The following is a 24,199-nucleotide window of genomic DNA, read 5'->3' on the forward strand; positions in this document are numbered from 1 at the left end:
ACTGACTTGTTTGCAAAGCATTTTGAGGATAAAATCAATTGACTCCGCTGTTAGAACAGATGGATCTCAAGAGGTGTCCAGAGTACAGTCTAGTCTTGTTGTGTTGAATGCGTTTCATTTGGTAAGACTCAAGGATCTGGACAAGGTGTGTGGATCCATCCAGGGTGACCACTTGCGCTCTGGACCCTTGTCCTTCTTGGCTGATAAAAAGAAGTAGCAGCTGCCTGGGCCAGAAAGGTGATTAATGCTTCCTTGCAAGAGGGGTGGTCCCTGCCTGCTTGAAGGCAGCAGAGGTAAAATCTAAGTCATTGCTGGCCAGTTGCCACTCTCCCTTTCTTGGTTAATGTTATTGAGCAGGTGGTCACAGACTTGATCCAGGCGCTTTTGGAGGAAACTGATTTTCTAGATCCAATTCAATCGGGGTTTAGGCCTGGCTTTGGCACAGAAACTGCTTGGTCACCCTTTTTAGGCAAGAGAGAGACAGTATCCCTGTTAATTTCTCCTTGACCTCTCAGTTGCTTTCAATATCATCAACCATGGTAACCTTCTGGAGCAGCTCCATGAGTTGGTGGCACTACTTTGCAGTGGTTCTGGGCCTACTTTGATTATCATTTCCAGAGAATGATGTTTGGGGAGTGCTCTTCAGCCCCATGAAGCCTTAATATGGAGTTAGTGGGCATTTCCCTAGACCAACTGGATGGGGTTACATACCCTCTGAAGGAACAGGTATATAGCTTGGGGCTACTTCTGGATTCACTGCTGTCGCTTGCGGATCAGGAAGTCTCGGTGGTGCGGAGTGCCCTCCATCAGCTTGGTAGCACAGCTGCAATCCTATCTGGACAGGGATAGCCTAACTTCTGTTGTCTATGCTCTGGTAACCTCTAGAATAGATTGCCACAACACATTATACATGGGGCAGCTTCTGAAGATGGTTTGGAAACTTCAGCTGGTGCAAAATTCAGCAACCAGGTTGCTCAGCAGGGAAGACTGTTTGAGCATTATAACACCAATCCTTGATTGCATGGGCTGCCAATTAGTTTCCGGGCCCAATTCAAAGTGCTGGTTTTGACCTATAAAACCTTAAATGGCTCAGGACCACAATGGAAACCAAGGAAAGGGAGAGTGCTCTTGTACTCAGTCCTGCTTGTGTTCCCACAGGCATCTGGTTGGCCACTGTGAGAACTATGAGAACAGGATGCTGGGCTAGATAAGCCAATGGCCGAATCCAGCAGGGTCCTCTTATGTTCTTCATTGCCTCCCAGCACCACTGACTGGCTAAGTAACAAGCCACCACCTGACCTACTTTCATTCACCATCACCTCCCTCCCTCCCTCCACTCCCAGGAAGTCTCTTGCTTCTTGCTCACCAGAATGTGTATTTTGTCATGGTATTGTTTAACTCCACAGCACGATCCTCCACATCATCCGGCTGCCGTATGGACACACGCACCTTGCTGACCGTGGCGTACTTGAGCCTGTGGAGAGCCCATTGCACAGTAATGGTTGTGGCAGTCACATTGGCAATTTCAAATCCCTCCACTGGGTGAGGTCCTGGCAGGATGAGAGAGGGGAAATGCAGGAGGCGGTTACGACTCACCCCACTTGACAGTGATACACTCACTCAATCCTCTTGGGTGAGCCCTGCCCCGCCGGATGTCTCCTTCCCATCTCAGTAGTTTCCTACAGAAGAAAAGGGTCAGTCTGGGCTTTCTGGCAGGACTTCTACAGTAGAGGGCTCCCTCCCTTACTGGGAGTATAGGGCATGGCATCTTGGAACCTAATGGGAACCTTCTTTGCATTCAAGGGTCACCCATAAGACACCGTATGGCACAGTCACTTAGTAAAGTTGGTGTTGCATAGTGGTTAGTGTTAAGGGTAGGGCCTGGGAGACCATGGTTCAAATCCCCACTCAGCCATAAAGCTCACTAGGTGATAGAATTATAGAATTGATGTTGGACCAGTCATAGTTTCTCAGGGTTGCCGTGAGTATAAAATGGAGGAGAACCATGCATGGCACCTTGAGCTCCTTAGACCACATGGATGGCAATGCCTAGTTCATAGGAAGGGTGAGTTATGCTTCCCATGCAGCAGAGTCCAATACAGCTAAAAAATTCAAGGCTTCATGCTAGCCTTTTAATTCCCTACCTAAAAGAGCTTTAATGCCAAATCACACAGAGGATTAGCATAGCCAGGATAAGCCTACAATTTATAGAAACCACAGAAAGCCCTAGACTTCAAGGTAGGCTCTCTCAGCAGACATTGCCACCATACTTATTTCTTCTATTTACAGGCTCCATATAACCTCATAGTGGTGAGGGAGATGAAGGGGTTGCTATGTATGAACCATGTACAGCGTTCTTGACAGGTAACAGCAAGATGTTCCTGTGAATACGCTAAGTGATTTGTCAAACCGAGATCTGCCGATGTGGTGTTACCAGCTGATCGCATTAAAAAAAAAGCACGGTGATACAAATCTGTGAATTAAGGCTCCATCCAGATGGGCAGCTTCCTGTGTGGCAAATTTAAGACTAAAGCAGAAGTGAGTAGGAAAGTAGTTAAAAGCAAAGGGTGCTAACTAGCATGCAAATATCCCACAAGCTATAGGAGGAGTTAGAAGGCTACGTATGGCAAATCTGCAGCACTGTTTCCTATAAATATCTGTGCACCAGGATTGTTCAGTCAGTGTCACTTGACCGATCCTGTTAGTTCCGTCCTGTGAAACAGTACAATCCCCCTCCCATTAAAGTTAACAAAGTGGCATAACTGACATGGGGGAGAAACTACATTTGCATATGGAAATGCGTAAAGTAATGGATTGTTACAGACTGAACTGGCTGCCAGTGAAGACTTTTCCATATAATTCTTACTGGATTTACAAAGCAGCAAAAGTCTCTGATGGTGAATGATGGGAGACTCTCAGCTCCCTCTACATACACATGTTACAGCAATGGGGCTTTTAAGCATAGTGTGTGCTCTGTATTAAAGGCCTCCAGCTCCAGCTGGCTGACAAGAAATAGAAGAAGAGATTGGTGCAATGGTCTATCTGGTCCTTTTGAAACAGTGAGCATCGCTAACAATTTCAGAGTAAAATGATAACAGTTATGCAATAAATCTACCCTCAGGGTGGTTTCTTTCTGGCTTTAACAGTTCATGCCCTTGAGGCAGAGATATTTCCCATCATCTAGAAAAAAAGTCTATTGTTTGTAACATCTCTTAGGGCAGTATCATTACCCAATATAAAAGTTCTGCTTCACCTCTCCTTTTGCTTTTAATCATTATCTTGTTGCAAGTTATAAGAGTATAAAATCCTCTTCTTTCATCAGGTTTCAATATGCTGTCTTTCAATTTTACTGAATGCTCCTTGCATGTTTTGTTACAGTCTAAAGAGGCGTTGGTTGGGGGGGGGCATTCAGTAAAATTGAAAGGGGGGAGGGAGGGAGGGAGAGACAGAAAGAGAGAGAGAGGAGAGAGGAGAGAGGAGAGAGGAGAGAGAGAGAGAGAGAGAGAGCAAGCAGATATTCCCCAAGGTCATTTGGCATTTTGTTGGCATCTGTTTTCCCTACAAATTGAAATTCAATCATTATACTCTCTGATTAGATGGAATTTCCCTTGCCCGCCAGGACTCCACTTTGAGAAAACATACATTCCAAACGAGGATCACTGTTAAAGGCAGGAAATATCCACTGTTGTGATTCCACTATATTTTTTATTCCTTTTCTTAGAATTTCTATGCTTAAAAAAAGATAAATAAAAAATCAGCCAATACATATACGTAGTTCAGAGACCACTACTAATGGCTTAGGACAGTGTTTCTCAACCTTTTTTGGGCAAAGGCACACTTGTTTCATGAAAAAAATCACGAGGCACACCACCATTAGAAAATGTTAAAAAAATTAACTCTGTGCCTATATTGACTATATATAAAGTAATTCTCCCACGGCACACCAGGCAACATCTCGCGGCACACTAGTGTGCCGCGGAACAGTGGTTGAGAAACACTGGCTTAGGACCTTTAGTGAAGGAAGCTAGGCATAGAGTGCTGTCAAGGAACAAGCATTTTAACCCAAATACCCACCATCTATTAGTGGTCTAAAGATCTTATGTCCATTTTGACATCTGAATGTGTATCTTATAATCAACAACCTCATTTGGACACCAATTTCAATGGCTTACATAAATGCATATGTTTAAATAAGTCTGATGGATTATTCTTAATTTTTTAATGAATTGATGGATTGTTGGATTCTTCTTGTTAATGGGAATGGATACTGCATTTCCCCCTTTGCTTTTCTTCTTCCTCCTTTTACAATGTTTGCTAAATCCGAGGCAAAATCCCAGCAGTTTAGCCTCTTCTGGACTCTATTACATCAATATACTTAAAGGATTAGTAGAAATTGAGAAACAAGATGTTCTTCTACAAATGTTTCTCGAGTGACAACTGTGTGGGATGTGGCAATTGTTTTGCTTCAGAGATGCAACTTCCACTACAATTTTTTTTTTTTACAGCAACTATATCGGTATTACTTCTATAGATGTCACTGCAGGAGAACAAGTACTGGGGGTGGGGGAGTGGAAATTCATGGACGCAGGCCAATGTTTTGAATATATAATCTTAATTTGTTGTGTGACAGCAACGACACTGGATTGGTAGGGAAGAAACTCCTCTTATAAACAAAAGACATTGTGCTCTATTGTTCCATATCGCTTGGGAAACATGCCGTGTGCCTCTATGGGTCCAAAAGACACCTGCGAACACAGTTGCTTCATTGCTGCAGCCAGGCATTTCTGCACCCACCACTCTATCCCGCTGAATGAGCTACTCACTAGTACGAGTGACGAGCATGACGGGCCTGCTGATATCATTCTTGTTGTTCGATTTGCGTTTGACTGAAAAGACAGAAATATTGTAGGCTTTGCCGGAGGCTAGTGCCCGCAAATGGTGGGCAGCACGGCTTCGGTCCACATAATCAGTCCAGCGGTAAGAGCCGTCGAAGGATACGTACGTCACGGCGTAGCCATCAATCATTTGCTTGGCAGCCAGGTCCATGGGAGGGCGCCAAGAGATTGTCAGCCCTGTCTCCTCCACCTTTTCCACCTTTAATGACGTTGGTGGCAGCAGCTCTTCAGGGTGTCAATGCAAACGGGGGAAAAAAGGAAGCATAATACATGTTAACAAACAGAATCCTTTCTCTCCCTCATCTCGTTATCGTATTTTTCATACAAGAGGAAGCAGGTAAGGCAACCTTCCCTAATCTTGGGTCTCCAGTTGCTGTTGGATTCCAACCCCCATCATTTCCACCCAGCATGATCAAGGATGATGGGAACCGAAGTCCAATAATATCTGGAGACCCAAGGTTGGGGAATGCATAGTTTACAATTAATATAAACTTAATATATTACGGTAAGACTGGCAGAATGCTAGTGTTGAACATGCTGTGTTTCAAATATGGAATTCTGAACTGCATTAACTTTCATAACTTTTTTTTTTTGAGGGGTAACTGAGTATGTAGATCTGCAAAGGGAATCCACATCACATGGTGCATTATGAGCACAACAGATGGGAATGTGCTCATCTACTCTGCCATAGTGGGAACAAGTTCTTGATAAGCATTCATACAGGGTAGTAATGCTACAGCAAGGTTCTGTGGGTCCTTAGCTCCCATTAGTTTACTCATTTGACTCTTAAGATCTAGCACTGGCTCCTTGAATGATATTCTCTTCTGGTTTCAATTCACTTCAACTGGACAAGAATCACCAAGTAACCCAACTTTCAACAAACATATATTAAGCCCTTCACAGCTTGGGACCAGTTTACCTCTGGGATTGCCTTACCCCATATATGGTCACTCAGCTGATTTGATCTGTGAAACTGGCAGTGTTAAGGTGCCACGTAATACTTGTTCTGCATTTGTAAGAAATTGGTCTTTTCATGTGGCACCACGTACACTTTAGAAATTCCTGACTATTGACATCTGGCAGGCACCTTCACTTTACTCTTTTCTTTTTGGCGCCTGATGAAAACATTATTTGTTTAGAAAAAATAGAAGTTGCATGTTTAGACATATAGAAGTTGCATGTGTTTTAGTTCCTTTAAGCTGATGCTGATTTTAACCACCTTATGAATAGGTTTACTCTGTGTTTTGTAAAATACAATGTCTGTTTGAATGTTGTGTTTTTCTTCCTTTTGTAGTTTGCTATTGTTATTTGTAAAATATAAAAAGTGATGTTATTCATTTTGAAAAACTCAGTTAAAAACCCAACCTATTTTAAAAGGATTTTATTGCCTGCTATATGTCTACCAGGGATGCGGGTGGCGTTGTGGGCTAAACCACAGAGCCTAGGGCTTGCCAATCAGAAGGTCAGCAGTTCAAATCCCTGCAATGGGGTGAGCTCCCATTGCTCGGTCCCTGCTCCTGCCAACCTAGCAGTTCGAAAGCATGTCAAAGTGCAAGTAGATAAATAGGTACCGCTCCGGCGGGAAGGTAAGTGGTGTTTCTGTGCGCTGCTCTGGTTCACCAGAAGTGGCTTTGTCATGCTGCCCACATGACCCTGAAGCCAATAAAGCGAGGTGAGCGCCGCAACCCCAGAGTCGTCCGCAACTGGACCTAATGGTCAGGAGTCCCTTTACCTCTGTATGTCTACCATTTTCTGGGATCAGCATGGTTAGCAATGACTCTATTCCAGAAAACTATGGAAATGGCCTTTTTACCTTTCTCACAGTTGTTGCCAGTATAGCCCACTTTGCAGGTACAGATGTGAGATCCGTTACTGGGCAGGCAGTAGCCTCTGCTCCCACAGGGGTTGGAGAAACAGGGGTCACTAGCTGGGGAAGAAGTGCAAAACGAACAATTCAGAACAGTGGTCCTTCAAGACATTGCAGGCTCCCTTAAGAAAGTATGTCAGGAGAGGATCAGACTAAATATTGATCTTCTTTTTTTAACTGCATCTATCTTTCCTAAAAGGCTACTAAGAACTTTTGCATGTACTAAGTGCGCTCCCATTCTATATCAGCTTACCTATTTCACAATGGTAGCCAAAGAAGCCCTCTGGGCAGACGCACAGGTAGGAGCCACTGTAATTTTCGCAATCTCCTCCGTTCCGACAAGGGTTTGATTCACAGGCATCCACTTCTGGAGGGCATAAATACACTCACTCAGATATCTGTAGGAGGTGTCACATGGAATTAAGAGGATGACTCTGCATCTGGTGGAGAATCCCTTGCAAAAATGCCTGCTGGAGTACAGTGCATTCGCTCCATGTGAAAACCCTCCCTGGGGCCATCCATCCGCACAGTATATTCATCTCCCCAGTAAATATGAAATTCAAGTGAGTGAAATTCAAGATACAGTGGTGCCTCGCTTAACGAATGCCCTGCTTAACGAAATTTCCGCTTAACGAAATGATTTTTCAAGCGGAGCTTGCCTCGATAGACGAATGCGTTTTACGAAAAATTCGTCTAGCGAATCGCGGTTTCCCATAGGAATGCATTGAAATTCAATTAATGCGTTCCTATGGGCAAAAAAAAATTCAAAAAAATTCAATGCATTCCTATGGGATTCGCTAGACGAATTTTTCGCTATAAGAAAAGACCCGTGGAACGAATTAATTTCGTCTAGCGAGGCACCACTGTAGTTGGTGGCATGTCTCCTTAAGCCTGTCTAACTGCTGCTTACATGCAGCACCAAACCATTTACTCCTGGGTTACAGAATTCCCTGTTCAAGATTTTTCATACCGCTTATTAGACCATAGCCACTCACTACAGATGAGTCGCTTCCACGGGGAGACCTTCGCTGTGTACACACTCCTATCTACAACGTTAGCCACAATCCATATCTATCCTGTATCTATTCTATCACGAAATGCAGCATTTGGATGTTTTCCCCACAAGCCAGCTTTGATCCAAATTGAGGAAAAGAACAACCTTGCTATTTTTTTAAAGTTGATAAAGTGTATTAGCCAGCTAGTGCAGGACACCATGCCGCCTGAAACCTTCTGAATTAGAAAGGTCTTTAAATAGCATTTTCTATGGGTTAGAGCAATGTTAACTTTCGTACGACTACTGTTCATAGCTGCCAAGTGTCCCGCTGAAAAATGCGGGATCAGCAGCGGCGCAGCACCGGAAGTCCCTACTACGCATGTCCGGACATGCGTAGAAGCGACTTCCGGTGCCGCGCTACCCATGTCTGGGCACCGGAAATCAGGCGGCACCAGGACCCAAAATGGAGCCTCCCTGGCAGATAGGAAATCCAGGGGATTTACAGGATTTTTCCCAATCCGGGCTGCCAGTGGGAAATGGTTTAAAATACGGTGGTTTCCCGCGAAAAAGGGGAGACTTGGCAGCTATGCTACTGTTATGTCCACATAGGCTGTGAGGCTCACACAGCCTATGGCTGCTGAATTGGTTAAAGAAAATAACTCAGGTTTTCCAAGAATAACCTCTTTCTATGGCTTTGCCTTTGAACCTGAACTGTTACCAATATTAAGAAATTTATGCTAAAAGAAAGTGGGATATGTTAGTACCAGCTGAAAGATAACAGATGGAGCAGTTTGAGGATATTTGGGAGATTCCAGTGATCTTTAATTGCTAGTAGGAAGTAGTGACAGAAGTTCCAAGAAGGGTCAACTGACTATTTACCCGTTTCACACTGAGTTCCAATGAAACCCTCAGGACAATGACAGGCAAAGGATCCCGGTTGATCTGTGCAGGTCCCACCATTCTTGCATGGATCAGACAGGCATTCATCAATCTCTGTAGAGAATGCAGAAGGGAGGGGGGGCAGTACAGTGACTTCATCAGCACAACAACACTATCGAAGGTAGAAAACCATCAGTAATGGGGTAGAAAGTGGAGAACTTTATGTTTTTCTTCCTCGTCTTAAACTCTGTTGTGGCAAAACAGTTTTAATTCTACAAAAATAGTGGGGCAGGAAGAGAGGAGAAGCAAGGTAATTTTAACTAGGCATGGGCAAACTCAGCCCTCCAGATGTTTTGGGACTACAATTCCCATCATCCCTGACCACTGGTCCTCTTAGCTAGGGATGATGGGAGTTGCAGTCCCAAAACATCTGGAGGGCCGAGTTTGCCCATGCCTGATTTTAGCTCTTGGCAGCCGTAGCTATATGATGGTGTAAGTCAGTGATGGGCAACCTTTTGAGCTTGGTGTGTCAAAATTCGCCAAAAAACCGAGCATAACTCGGGTGGTGTGTCACTTCGAGAAAAACACACACACCATAATTTCACAAAATTTATAGTTTAAATAACAAAAATGTATAATTGTAATATATAACTGCATTTAATAAACCAAAAACTAATTATTTAACCACGGAGACAAGCTGTAGGAGGAGCGGGAGAACAAATGGGGAAAAAACAACAACAACAGTGCGAATGGGCCGATGGGGTGCATGCCAGCAGTGAGGGCTCTGCATGTCACGTCTGACACGCATGTCATAGGTTGGCCATCACTGGTCTAAGTGTTGTTTACAATACATTAATTAATATTTATTTTTGCAAAGAGCAATGGGGTTGCAGGGAGGTTTGATGTCAAGCATTTCTACAGCAATTACTGTATTTTTCTGTGTATAAGACTAGGGTTTTTTGTTTTACCAAAAAAGTAGATTTAAAATTGGGGCTCGTCTTATACACTGGTAGTGCTGAGGGGTGTTTTCTTAATTTGAAGTCCCCCAAAATAGGGGGCATCTAATACATGAGGGCGTCTTATACACGGAAAAATGCAGTACTTCACCAAATGATGCTTTACAATTATCACATCATTAACAGATATAGTCTTGCCCAGTAACAGCACACAGGATTCACCAAAAGGTCTCCGACACCTGGGTAAAAGGCTATTTTATTGTTGCTGGGAAGAAACCCTACAAAGGTAGCAGCTCTGCATAAAGCAGCTTTTAGGTGGGGATGGAAAAAGAGAAAGGGACACCCAGAACTCCTAACATTGCCTCCTAAGAAATGAACAGTCATATTTAAGAGCACATTAGCACTAATAATTGACTTTGGGAAGGGAATTTCCAAAGGCTACAAAGAATAATAAACCCCACATCTCACATCCTGTTTGCAAGCACAAATACAGGTGAAACTCAGAAAATTAGAACATCGTCGAAAAATGCATTTATTTCAGTAATGCAACTTATTGTTTTTTATTTTTATTTTTACAAATGCTTTCTTTTGGAAATTCCACAGTAATAAAACAAATAGTTACAATAATACAAAAATAAACAAAAATAAACATCGCTATTGACATATCTTGCTTTGCATGTCATGCATTATCTCATATATTCATAGCTGCCAAGTTTTCCCTTTTCTCGCGAGGAAGCCTATTCAGCATAAGGGAAAATCCCTTAAAAAAAGGGATAACTTGGCAGCTATGCATATATTGGTTTCACCTTTTAAGTTCCATTACTGAAATAAATGCACTTTTCGATGGTTTTCTAATTTTCCGAGTTTCACCTGTAAGAGTTTGTAAATGAAGCATTATGCAAGTTAAAAAGTACTTTAGAATCGATAGGAATGTAGTATATGAATATAAAACTTAATAACTACTCCATTATAAAAAATTGGTTAGTGAACCAACTGGCTGTTTTTATATTGCACCCCCTCCCCCTCATTAATAGACAATGGCATTTGTTCAAGCCTGCTTTACTCCATTCTTTAATAAGCAAGTAGGTGTGTTCCATGCCATTCCTTCCATTCCTGTCAGAAGGCAGGGTTTCTATGTCAACTGTATTAAGGGCTTGGGCTTGGTTTTGTGTCTTCATTTCTCATACCTGAAAACAGAATTTTTCCTATCTGAAAATATGAATATAATGGGAAGTTATGCAGTCTTCCCGTTACTCAGTTCAGCAAGTTTAAAGAAAACACTCTCATGAAAGAGATCACTGATCACCCAAAGCTTGCTTTTGCCAATTTCCCATCCCAGTCACAAAGTCGTTCCACAGAGAAACAAGGCAAAGCAACACAATTGAAATATTGTTAAATAATAAAGTCCCCCCCCATATTTTAGGGCACAGTTTCTAGCAGGATGGGCCTTTCTATACCATATCCCCAAAAAATGACTTGGGCATTTCAATGACATTGTTATTTTCCTCACAATCAGTCAATGTGGCTTTTCAAAAAGCATCGTTTTATGTTATCCCTTTCCAGTTTATTGGAAGATAGGAGATTGAACTGAAATGAATTGCTGTGTTTTGAATTTGGACCATTTGGATCCCTTCCAGTCGGGATTCAGGCCTCATCATGGGACTGAAACTGCCTTGGTCGCACTGGTTGATGATCTCCAGTGGGCTAGGGACAAAGGTGAGAGCTGTTTCCTAGTTCTGCTGGATCTCTCAGCGGCTTTTGACACCATCGACCATAACATCCTTCTGGCCCGCCTAGAGGGATTGGGAGCTGAGGGCACTGTTATACAGTGGTTCCGCTCCTTCCTCCTGGGCCATGTTCAGAAAGTGGTGGTGGGGGATGAGTGTTCACACCCCTGGGCTCTCACTTGTGGGGTGCCTCAGGGCTCTGTCCTCTCCCCCATGCTTTTTAACATCTATATGCAGCCGTTGGGAGAGATCATCAGGGGGTTTGGGCTGGGTGTTCATCAGTATGCGGATGATCCCCAGCTCTACCTCTCTTTCAAATCAGAACCAGTGAAGGTCCAGTGCCGAGGGCCTTCTGGCGGTTCCCTCGCTGCGAGAAGCCAAGTTACAGGGAACCAGGCAGAGGGCCTTCTCTGTAGTGGCACCCGCCCTGTGGAACGCCCTCTCACCAGATGTCAAAAAGAAAAATAACTACCAGACTTTTAGAGGACATCTGAAGGCAGCCCTGTTTAGGGAGGCGTTTAATGTTTAATTGATTATTTTATTTTTCTGTTGGAAGCCGCCCAGAGTGGCTGGGGAAACCCAGCCACATGGACGGGGTATAAATAATAAATAATATTATTATTATAAGGTCCATGGACGCTTTCAGTGACAGCAAGTGGAGGAATGCCTCACTGACTCTCATTTTTAAACTGTCAAAAGTCGAGTCCTTGGTTGCACAAACACTATACCTTTAAAACACATTCCCCTCCTCTAAGCATTCTGGGCACTGTCGTTTATCCCTCACAAAGTTATAACTTCCAGCAACCCTTAACGAACTACTGGGCCCAGAGTGCTTTGAGGGAGAAAATGTGTTTCAAATGTGCTCTGGAGGTATAGTGTGTACACAGCTTTAAAAGCACTCAGATTTATATAGAGAGCACATAGAAGCCTAATTGGCACAGTTTATCTGAACTGCAGTCCTGCTAAACTTTAAGTAGCCTTAGTTTCCTGGTGCTCACCATCATGACCAAGACCTCTATCTATGCATTCCACTGGGCCGCCACAACACTTATCACAGCTACCTCAACAAGCCAGCATCCCAAGTGGACTGCCATCAACCCTTCATCAGCATCCCCTGCATCCATTCCCCTCTATACTATGATGCACACCCATTCATTCACATTACTCACACAACCGTAATTGGCTTGATGGTAGCCAATACACACAATCTCAATCCAGGCAAGATAGAAGAAGTACTACTGGTGGAAGCAAAATAAAAAAAAATCCTTCAGTAGCACCTTAAAGACCAACTAAGTTTTTATTTTGGTATGAGCTTTCGTGTGCATGCACACTTCTTCAGATACACTTGAAACAGAAGAGTCAGACCCTTATGTATATACAGAGGGTGGTGGGGGTGGGTTAACTACTGGTGGGTTAACTTGGGAGGTGGTACACAGCCTGTTCTGGCCAATTAATATTGAGAAACATAACTCTCCTTATGCAGTGCAACAAAAAATGCATCTCACAAATGCATGGGGTTTAGAATTTTACTTCAAACCTGCCCCCCCCCCCCGGTTTACTGAAGTATTCTAGGCTACGTGTAAAAACAGCAAGGAACATCAAAACAAGTAGCAACGGGAAAATACATAAATTATTAAATATTAAAAGGTAGATATTCAAAGCAGATATAATAAAGCAGTATAAATCTGGCGGCGGCAGAGATAACTAGCACACTACACAGGCTGTGAAAAAGTTCAGAAAGCTATTAAGTCTCAGTGTTCCAGTTCAAATGGCCTTGGGGTTCCAGAAACCCTTTCTATTAATTTATCATGACAGATCTCTGCATAAAACTGACATTGACATATGGGCAGGATCAGACTTCATCCACTGCCCTTCACCAAATATTCATCCAGTAAAGGTTATTAATTTTCCTTATCAGTATCACTTCTGCTTTTGCCCTTTTCTCCCATCTCCTCATTCTCTCATTCCCTAGCCCAAAGTGGGCCTCCCATCTGGAACTGCACATCTAAATCTCTTCACTGCTGTCAAGAGGAAGGGGAAGCTTGCTGTTGGTAATGCCTCCTTATACTATAGCGGCTATACCAAGACCTTCTCAATAAAAGATTTGCCTCCACTGTCAGAGGCATTATACCTCTGCATGCCTGTCGCTAGGATTCAGAGGTGGGAACAGTGCCATTGCACCCAGGTCCTCCTTGCAGGACTCCCATAAACACCTGGATAGCCACTGTGGGAAGAGGATACTGGACTAGATGGACTTTTGGCCTGATGCAGCAAAACTCTTCTTTTAGCATTCCCATTCTGCAGGTGGCTGGAGAAAGGCAGCTCCCTTGCTAAAACCTTCCTGGTCCTTTCTGAATTCGAAATTTCCAGTCATAAATATTTCCTTGACTGCTTTTTCTGCTTGTTCTGCTGGATGCCATTCTCTGTTGCTGATTTTATTCTGTGTTAGATTTTGTCTCCTATTGTATTTTTGTTAACTGCCCTGAGGACTTTGTCATTAGGTAGTATATAAATATTGGAAATAATTCAATAATAAATACAGTGGTACCTCCACTTACGAATAACTCTACTTACGAATGTTTTTACTTATGAACGGAGCTCCGTCCGCCATCTTGGATGCGGTTTAGATAGGATTTTTTCTACTTACGATTTTTTAGATAGGGTTGCTTCGACTTACGAATTTTTTCTCCCAATGCATTCCCATGGGATTCGACTTTTTTTTTTGACTTACGAAATTTTTGACTTACGACAATTTTTTTTGACTTACGAAAGTGCGTTCGGAACGCATTAAATTCATAAGTAGAGGTACCACTGTAAAACCGAAAGCTACATTATGCTGAAAACCACAGTACTCTAAAAATAACTACAGTATACATTTTTATTTTAGGTGTATGTATACCCAGCCTCCCACCCTAACCAAAGGTCTTATTTAAAAACATTGAACACACAACAGTACAACGATTACAACGGCACACACACACACACACACACACACACACACACACACACACACACCAGTTCTCCAATGTTTTGACAAATGCCACTCTACAGCTGGATCTCCTGGCCAGGGATGGATTGTTGAAGCAACCAGATGTTAGTCCCCCTCACTGGGTTTCTTAAGCTGCTACTGCTGCTGCTTATGACTCTCACAGGATCTAGTGCCAGTGGCAGATGCAGAAAGTGCTGGGAGAGCAAAAGCATTAGAAGCCTCCCCACCAGTCCTCAGATGTTCCAGCTGCAACTTTGCTGCTGAATCTCTGGGCCGCAGCAAGTCTCCTAGGAAATAATCCGGGCTCAGAAATGGCTGCCGAAGTTGCTGGATGTTAAGTCCCTCACGGGCCAGGGCTTTCTCAATGGGGCTTATGGTAACACTGATGGTACGCCCTGGCATAGCACCAACGTGGTGCTATGGGCAACAACGTCAAGCGACTTTCTGGCATACATACTTGCACATTCTCTTACCCAACTCACAGTGGTGTCCTGTATAGCCAGTTTTGCACAAGCACAGGAAAGCGGCAATTCGATCTTTACACAAGCCTCCGTTCAGACACGGCTGAGATCTGCATTCATCAATTTCTGTAACAGAGAGGGGAGAGATGACCATCTAGCTGTAATGGAAGACCATAAAGCGCTGAAAGACACACACACACACACACACACCTTATGTACCAGGGCATGTAGATTGGAGCAGCCTACACATTAGGAAAGGTGCATGTTAGAAACAACCCCTCCCACTGCAACACAGCAACCGGGGATAATAGGAACCAGAGGTGCAAACACAAATCTAGTCACACAGGAAACACCACTAGTCAGGGGCAACATGCTGCCCGTTAGCTGCTGATCAAGAGGGGTTGCTTCCTTTCACAATACAGTGGTGCCTCGACTTACGAATTTAATCCGTTCCGAAGGCACCTTCGTAAGTAAAAAAATTCGTAAGTCGAAAAATGCCATTGGAAACGCGATTTTCCATAGGAATGCATTGGAAACGGAAAAATTCGTAAGTCGAAGCAACCCTATCTAAAAATTCGTAAGTTGAAAAATCCCTATCTAAAACTACCGCGGTTTCCCCCCGGATGTCGAGACATTTGTTTTTTTGTTTTTTTTAAATACATTTTATTCCAGTTTTCCAATTAACAAAACCAATCTTTTATACAAAATCTTATATTCACATCTTTTACCTTGCTCCGCCGAGCTATGACTTCCCCCCCTCCCTTCATGCGGGTTTCTTGTTAATTCCCTTTTTTGCAGTTCCTTTTTTGACATATTGGTCAATTCGTAAGGTTTATTTTAATCCTGCGAGAGTTTTTAATGATCTACAGTTTTTCTCCATATAGTCCACATATTTACTCCAGTCCTTTTGAAACCTTGTCTCCCCCTGGTCACGAATCTTGCATGTCAATCTAGCAAGTTCAGCATAGTCCATCATTTTTGTCTGCCACTCCACAATTGTAGGTAATTCCTGTAATTTCCATTTTTGGGCTAACAAAGTCCTAGCCGCGGTTGTTGCATACATAAACAGTGTTTGATCTTCTTTTCTAATCTCTCCTCCCATTATTCCTAACAAAAATGCTTCTGGTTTTTTTGGAAAAGTATATCTAAACATCTTTTTCAATTCGTTATATAAACTTTCCCAAAATCTTTTAACTTTTTCGCATGTCCACCACATATGATAAAATTCACCATCTGATGTCGAGACATTTGTAAGCACGCGGCCATTACCCCCATTCGTAAGTTGAAAAATTTGGTTGTTGAGTCGTTCGTAAGTCGAGGTACCACTGTATGGGCTATGTCAGCTTGCTCAGCTTGCGCCTATCGTTATTTTATAATGGTTTATCTGCATCATCGTTTGCTTAAGCTTGAGAAGTGCTATGGTTTCCCCAAGAGGACTTCCCCTCTCCTTTTATCAACTACATTTCCCAGACTTCCAAGATACACAAGAACATTAGAACTCCAGAATAATCACAGGAACCAAAACTGGCACTGGTCTGGTTCTACTTTGTCTTCTCACAAGAACAAAAGGCAGGTATGACACACTGAAGAGTACAGCACTATAGTTCTGATGAAATATTAAAGTCACCAGAAGCTGTTGCTTGAAGTTGAGAAGGACCCGATCTCCCTCCCCCCTCTCCCTCCCTCCCCCCCTCTCCCTCCCCCCCTCTCTCTCAAACACAAAATCAAGTTACCGTTACACTCTGGAGGGTCACTCCAGGCACCTTGTGTTCTGCACACCCTGGGGTTATTCTGGGGACTGAGAACATAACCCATATCACACTGGTATTCTGCCAGAGAGCCCAGCTTAGTGGAGTTGAATGCCACCTGGGCATGCTTCACCTCCTTAGGGATACCACAGTCTACCTCTAGAAGGAAAAGAAAGAGTGGGGGAAGGGTGGAAGAAGAAAGGTTACAGAGCAATGCATTTGTTATATAGTCTATGAGCTGCACAATTAACACTGATGTAAATAAGGGCTCTGCACTGATGAGAGCACTGGGGATAGCGAAGGCCTAGTTCTTCACACAGACCCTAAAGGACATTCCCTTATGTGTGAGTGACTTGCTGAGTTATGTTAGAAAAGTTCTGCGGGTCTGCCTTGATCAGAGAAGCAAAAAGTGCAATGCCAGCCTCTAAAATTAATGTTGCCAGGGCAAGCCTTCAATGGTTAGCATCATTTGTTCCAAGAGACACTGTTCTTAGCTCTCAAATGCAGTTTGTGGTCCTGCAAATAATTAGCATGGATCTGAGCTGCAAGTTCCAACCTGCCTTACACAGACACTGCTGCAAGTTCCCAAATAATTGGTAAGCTGAAATTTTCAGAGAGAACTTCCAAAAACCTCCGGAAGCAGTCCAGAACATTATTTGAATGATTTTACTTTTTAAAAGAATTGGAAATGTTGGCATGGCCTATTGTACTAGGACAGATGACATATCGCAGCTGACTTTGCCTTTCTATGTGTTTACCTGATTGGCAGTGCCTTCCTGTGTAGCCAGCTGGGCATGTGCACAAATAGCTGTTGCCAAGATCCTGACAAGTGGCTCCATTTTCACATGGATGCAGGAGGCAAGGAGAAGGAGCTGTGAAAGCAGAGCCCAGCCCACCAATACAAAATTGTTCCATTTAGTATTCCAGACAGAGCTTACAAAAGCACCTTTAAAAAATGAAACAACATGTGACAGTAACACAAATGATTTCTAACCCTAGTAATGCAGTTACACTGCAGTATATTTTACACCACCAACACCAGAGACTTAACTGTGTGTTACGCTAACTGCTCAGCTTGCATCGATGTTGGAATTTTGAATTTTAATCACAGATGTAGGCCCCTTGGATTTCCTCCAGGACTGCAGCATATGAGGAGGGAAGATTTAATTCTTCCCTCACCAGCTGCTATTCCAGTGAAAATTATCTCCCATGCTCCAGTTAGTAATGGAGTGGGGAAACTTCTATTGGTACCAATGGAGGGTGGAAGCTCCTTTTGGTGCCAATGGAAGTTGTCGGCCTCCAATCACTAAAGGCAGCATAGGGAGAGGGGATTTCTATTGGGATCCCAGAAGGGAAGGAGAAGATTAAACCTCCTCTCCTAAAGAACTGTAGTATCAATGGAAATTGCCCATTCCACTGTGCTTATGATTAATTTTTAGAAGTTCAATGACATAGCTGCAAGGCACATAATTATCACAACCTGTAGTTATGCCACCCAAGCAGCTATGTTCTGAGCATCCAGCTATTGTTCAACCTAGACCACTGATCAGTACTTTTGATTGTTGTTCAGGATAAATCCAGCTCCTAATTTCATATCATGCCTGGCATCAGGCTTACTTTTTACTTCTACAATGGAAAGCAATCAAATCTTTAACACTTTGCTCAAATCTGCAATATAAACAATACATTCATTCATTCATTCATTTAGTTGAGTATTTCTAAATAGGGATTTCAGTAAATTATAACTCCTTGGAGATTCAACATCCTGACCCTATTGAGATCAAGCAGGCTCCTTCACTGTATTCTTCCAGCACCTGCATAAAACATTCTTGTTCAGACAAGCCTACCCAGATGCTTAGAAAGTTGAGGTACTTTTAATCTGTTTCAATATTTTAACTTTTGTATGTTTTGAAAGTAGGGTTCTGAACTTTTATTGACTTTGCCGTTATATCTTTTGTAAACCACTCTGAGATTTCACAATCAAGAGGTGTATAAGTTTTATGAAATAAACAAAGAAAACAATAGTGTTGCAGTCTCCTGAAAGTGGGCTGGATGGCTAGTTCTGCCTGTGTGCCTCCTATAGGCATTGGTTGGCTACTGTGAGATGAGGAAGCTGATCGGCCTAATCCAGCAGGCTCTTCTTATGTTCTTAACTCCCTTAGGTTGCCAAAAGGGGACCCTGTCTGATGGCTTTACCCTCTAGGGAGAGAAACCATACCTGCTGCCTAAAGTCAATAGGCCTCTGGCTTAGTCATTGCCCGAAGAGCATGCCTTTTCTTTCACATGTGCTGCTCCAGTCTAAAAGATTGTTGGGTGGAAGACCCCTCCAATCCCATAACTACTTTTGGAAGTCCCTCCCATTATATATCAGGCAGGCCCCTTCTCAATTGTTTTTTGGAGTTCCTCTTTCAACAAACTTCCTAAATGGAGATCTTGAACCCAGTTAGCATCTAGGTGGGGTGTGCTGCTACAGTTGCTTTAGAATGTGTGCGCAACTGTTTCACAAAAATATATTTCAATATTGCAAATCACTCTCAGACGCCCCATGGGAAGCGATTCATAAATGAAATAAATAATACACTAATACCTATCTCGCAGTGTCGCCCGGAATATCCTGGGAGGCAGTCGCATTTGTACTTGCCGATATAGTGGAAACAGGTCCCCCCATTATGACAAGGCCCTGAGGCACAGGGGTCAGGTTTGCCTGTGAAAACAGAAGGTCCGGGTTACATAGCGAACCATTCCCTAACACCTCCCCACAAGTCCCTTTACGTCCCCATCCCCTCAGCTAAAATTGCGGCAGTGCATGCAGTGGAGATACCTATCTCACAGTGCTTCCCCGTGAAGCGGTACGGACAGGTGCAGTGGTATTCTCCATCTGATTCTTTACACGTCCCTCCATTGCGGCAGGGCCCAGAACTGCACAGCTTTGGCTTTGCTGGGAAATGAAAAAAAGCACCTGTACTTGTTACAAGCCCCCTTAAAAGACAGGTGGAAGGAGGAGGAGGAGGAGTGGAAGGAGGAGTTCCACTCACTGGGCCCCTAGCCCTTTCTCCAGGTTAAACTGTGTCCCTGACACCTTCCCTGACCAATCCAATGAAACAGGACTGGCAACAGATCCATGGCAGACAAAATAAAAGCACTTCCACATAAAGCGTAATTATTTTTTATTGAATTTGCTTCCAAAGCAGGAGTCCCGATGTCTGCATCAGCTTAAGTTTTGCACATCTCCATTGCTCAGTCTCACAGTTATGTCAACTAAAAGTGTTGCTCAAATGGAACAGATTAACAGCAACTGAAAGTGGTGTTTATTTGCGATAGGTTGCTATGTCATTTTTTCTGCCTTACAATGTATGCTGAATATAATTTTGGTGTTTGGAAGCTGTTTTTTTCCTGAATATTTGGCAACTGGAAGTGCTAGTTTGTTGGCACCAGGCTATTAAGATATTTTATCCATTTCTGTTTTTTACTGTGTTCAGAATTGTTTTGCTGCAAGGTTTCCCAAACTTGGGTCTCCAGCTGTTTTTGGACTACAACTCCCATCATCCTTAGCTAGCAGGACTGGGGGTCAGGGATTATGGGAATTGCAGTCCAAAACCAGCTGGAGACCCAGGTTTGGGAAACCCTGTTTTACTGTATTGATGTTACTGTGTAGAATAATACATTTTAGTAAAACCTGAAGGTTTTTTGTTTGTCTTGGCTTCTCACAATGTCTTTTTGACCTGAGAGAGAACCATGCCCTGGACCAGCCACGGGAGAGAAAAGGAGGGGAAGAACATTACCTGCAGTCAGTTCCATCACCCTGTGCTAGGAAAAAAATGATAATGTGTCCTTTTCATAGCATCAAAGTAGGATTTGGAAAGGCAGCTCCTGTTCTTCCATTCAGGGTTGGCAAATACCTTTTTCGCAGTGCCTGCCGACGAAGCCTCGGGTACATTCACAGGTGTAGGAGTCCTCTTGAGCTTCACATGATCCACCATTCAGACAAGGATCCGAGTCACAAGGAGAGGGTGGCTCAGCTGCAAAAGCAGACATGGCCTCACATGGGCTGATGCTAAATAAAAACCCCACCTGCCCCACGGAAAGGAGCTCAATTAAATGACATGGAAAAAAGGACACACATCTTTGAATTAATAAGCCCAGAGGTCCTCTAGCCCACAACTCCTTGTTTCTTAGGATATTTATTTATGGGGATCTTCCTAGTGCCTGCTACAGACAAACAAGCTACACAATCTCTGTAATTATATTTTTTTTTAAAGCATGCTTACAGCACTTTTCAGGATACAAACTAAACTTGATGTTAAACGTGCTGCAGGCTTTTAAAAACACAGCTAGCATGAGAAGGGTGGAGCTGATTATTGTAAGAATTGCAGAAGGCATGGAAGGGGAACTTAGCCCCTGCTTGCCGTCCTGAAGATCATCTCTCCTCTGAAGCAAATACTTACTTTGGAAAGAAATCTCCCCCTGACAACCAATGGGGGGATTTCTTGCCAATGCAAATACCATTTTCAGAGGAGGGATTTTCCTTGGGACTGCCGTGGGGCGGGTGGTGGTGGTTAATTTCTCATGCATATGTGCTGCGCTTCCAATAATGATCAATCCCTGTATCCAATGCAGATGCAGTTACTTTTATGTGCAGTTTGGCCCAAAGAGATTGCCCAGTCTTATCTCATTTACCAGGGAAGAAACGATTTGCTCAGGGACTTCAACCCTGGATCGGATTTGCATGTGAAAAGCAAGAGGCAACAGAAGAAGATATGAATTGCTCATGCATCCCCTTCTCACATGCAGCTTCACCCCGGCATTCAAAACTAACATTCTATCAACTGCATTACACTTCCCAAAGTCTTTATTGCATTCAAAGAAACTGCTTCATTTATGTTGCAGGGTATGGCCCCTAGCTAGTATTCACAACTCAGAGTGGGTTCTGGATTAGTTTCTCTGGTATGCAATACTGGGCATTTTCCCACCACCTTGATCCTCAGATTCAAAGCCCATTTCGATGTGCCCGGACTCCCTATCCTACTTACTGTGGTTTGTGCCGTAATCCGTATGGCACACACAAAGGTAATTGCCACCATACTCCATACAGTAGCCTCCATCTGGGCACTGGGTGTTCATATTGCAAGGTGTTGCGGTCACTTCTGCAGTGGCGGGGAGGAAACAAACACACAGCAGTTCCCTGTCATGTAGCTCAGTACCATGCAGGTGAGCTTTATTTAAAAATACCCCAACAGCATAGCTGCCAAGTATTCCCTTTTCTCACGAGGAAGCCTATTCAGCATAAGGGAATTTCCCTTTTAAAAAGGGAGAACTTGGCAGCTATGCCCAACAGTTAAATAAACATTTTGTGGTGGTGGCTGCATTAAGAAACACACAAGTAAAACCAGCAGATACAGTGGATCTGAAGGCACTTTCCCTTAAAATAACTTTTATGCCATGTTTCTAAATTGCTTTTAACTCTGAGAGGATTCTACACTGGGGAGGCTAACTTTTTTCACTCTGACGGCCACACTGCCCCATTGCAACCCCCCCTGGGGGCCACATGCCTATAGTGACTGTGGTCCAAAAGTGGGTATAGACACCCCACATTCTCACACAAACATGCAAAAAGCCCCGCCTCCACTCCTCAGCTGATCCTTGCAGACCAGCAAAGGAGTGTGCATGTATATTTTACTCACCATTGCAGTGCTGAGCTGGGCAAAGAGGTTTACTTCTCTGTGCCCAACCCAGTACTCCAAGGAAGAAGAAAACTGAGTCCTCTATGCTTTTCAGGTGATGATCAGAAGAGCAGAGAGGGCGGTGCAATGTTATCCACTGTCTCTGCCTTAGATTTTTTTTATGGGGGGGCACTGGGGTGTGACCTGTGGAAACATGGCTGGCTTGGAAAAGATTCAGCTGGAATATCTCTAGATGGGAGGTTGAAACTGAGCATGACTAATGTAACAGTGATACAGTCAAAATCAAGACAGTTATCCTTGTCAGTGAGAATCTTCAGAGTCATCTTGATGACTTGGTAACTGAAAAAGACCTGGATTTCCATAAGGAAAGTACTATACGACTCACCTTTTTCTGTCTTAGGCAGAAACAAAGGCTAGACATGGACAATATTATTTAAGAGTGTTGAAAGTGGTTTGAGAGAAATATCATTTCCTGTGGTAAACATGGTGGATTGTATTTTTTTTTGTCCCACTGCTGTCTCTGATCCAACAGGTTTTGCAAAACTCACTTACCGCAAGCCAGAAATGGGGAAATCAGTCCCCCCTCCAGATGTTGCTGGACTTAAAAAAAAAAAAAGGTAAAGGACTCCTGGACAGTTAAGTCCAGTCAAAGGTGACTTTGGGGTTGCGGCGCTCGTCTTGCTTTAAGGCTGAAGGAGCCGGCGTTTGTCCACAGACAGCTTTCTGGTCATGTGGCCAACATGACTAAACTGCTACTGGCACAACGGAACACTGTGACAGAAGCCAGAGCACATGGAAACACCATAACTGTACCTATTTATCTACTTGCACTGGCATGCTTTTGAACTGCTAGGTTGGCAGAAACTGGGACAGAGCAATGGGAGCTCACTCTGTCGTGGTGATTCGAACCGCCAACCTTCTGATCGGCAAGCCCAAGAGGCTCAGTGGTTTACACCACAGTGCCACCACGTCCCACTGGACTACAACTCTCATCACCCCTGACCACTGGCCATGCTAGCTGGGCTAATCAGAGCTGGAGTCCAACAGCATATGGACTATGTCCCTGCCATAAGTAAAAGTGGGATGAGTGTATACACAAGCAACAACCTAATTTTCAACCTGCCTGAAGCTGTCTGAAAAATGCTCATCTATCTCCAAAGCAAGAGCTCATTGACGGAGCTCATTACTGAGCCACAGAAACCAGTATTCAGAAGGTGGACAGAATAGCCTATCAGTAGCTATTAACAACATTCCTACCAAATTCACAGAGAAGACCAAAATATCCTGGCGGGCACTGGCATATGGTGACGTTTCCATCCAGACACTTCCCCCCGTTCCGACACTCACAGTCCTCTGAGAGCTCTGCAAAAAGCCAAAGGGGGTGGGGGCAGGGGGGGGACTAATGAGGCTCATCTGTGCCAGCGAAAGCTCAAGCTACCGAGGCCTTCACAACCCCCACCAGTAACCAACAGAGTGTTGTGGGGAGGGATGAGGATTAGGTTTGGCTACAAGTGTTGTGGTGACAGAACCTTTACTCCCTTTCTCATGACCTCAGATATTTACCTTAATTAACACCCAAGAGACTGCAAATTACAAACCAGCTGCTGCTGCTCCCCACTGGAGTCATCAAGCTCCACCTTTCAAAGGCTCCCTTGTGGTCCTATCTGTGCTCTGTTCAGTGACTCTAATGAGCCTCATTGCTTCTTGTAAGAGACGTACCTCACACTCAACCCATTTCCCCTCTGCTTCTGGAGAATGACATGAGCCAGTGTTTGCTTGCATGGGGTCACTGCCTCCAAATGGAAGATTGCAATAAAGACTTATAGGGGCAAGTGGGGTGGGGAACAAGAAGACGGATGGAGGAAATTGCAGCTCCCATAATACTGCAGTGTGTAATAAATTTAGCACAGGAGACTCTCCATTAAATGAAGTACCACCTGCCCACACTGCGATGCATTAGCAGTTGCAATGGCGTGATGGAAGTCAGTGGGCGGCCATTCGC

The 24,199-nt window shown here is 43.7% G+C and overlaps 1 protein-coding gene across 1 annotated transcript in view; it reads right to left on the minus strand.

Annotated features, from left to right (window-relative positions):
• The window catches only part of SNED1 (sushi, nidogen and EGF like domains 1), a 74,246-nt gene that overhangs the window by 11,877 nt on the left and 38,170 nt on the right, over positions 1–24,199 (minus strand). Inside the window, exons 11-23 of the mRNA XM_035133206.3 lie at positions 23,455–23,559; positions 21,547–21,660; positions 20,416–20,535; positions 19,338–19,454; positions 19,104–19,220; positions 17,275–17,388; positions 16,502–16,675; positions 14,781–14,894; positions 8,636–8,749; positions 7,016–7,129; positions 6,709–6,822; positions 4,824–5,120; positions 1,367–1,550 (exon numbers count right to left, since the gene is read on the minus strand). Of these exons, the coding sequence (XP_034989097.3) occupies positions 1,367–1,550; positions 4,824–5,120; positions 6,709–6,822; positions 7,016–7,129; positions 8,636–8,749; positions 14,781–14,894; positions 16,502–16,675; positions 17,275–17,388; positions 19,104–19,220; positions 19,338–19,454; positions 20,416–20,535; positions 21,547–21,660; positions 23,455–23,559 (1,798 nt within the window). The remainder of the gene's footprint in view (positions 1–1,366; positions 1,551–4,823; positions 5,121–6,708; positions 6,823–7,015; positions 7,130–8,635; positions 8,750–14,780; positions 14,895–16,501; positions 16,676–17,274; positions 17,389–19,103; positions 19,221–19,337; positions 19,455–20,415; positions 20,536–21,546; positions 21,661–23,454; positions 23,560–24,199) is intronic.

The sequence above is a fragment of the Zootoca vivipara genome, chromosome 5 (assembly GCF_965207765.1).
Source record: "Zootoca vivipara chromosome 5, rZooViv2.hap1.1, whole genome shotgun sequence".
NCBI lineage: Eukaryota > Metazoa > Chordata > Lepidosauria > Squamata > Lacertidae > Zootoca > Zootoca vivipara.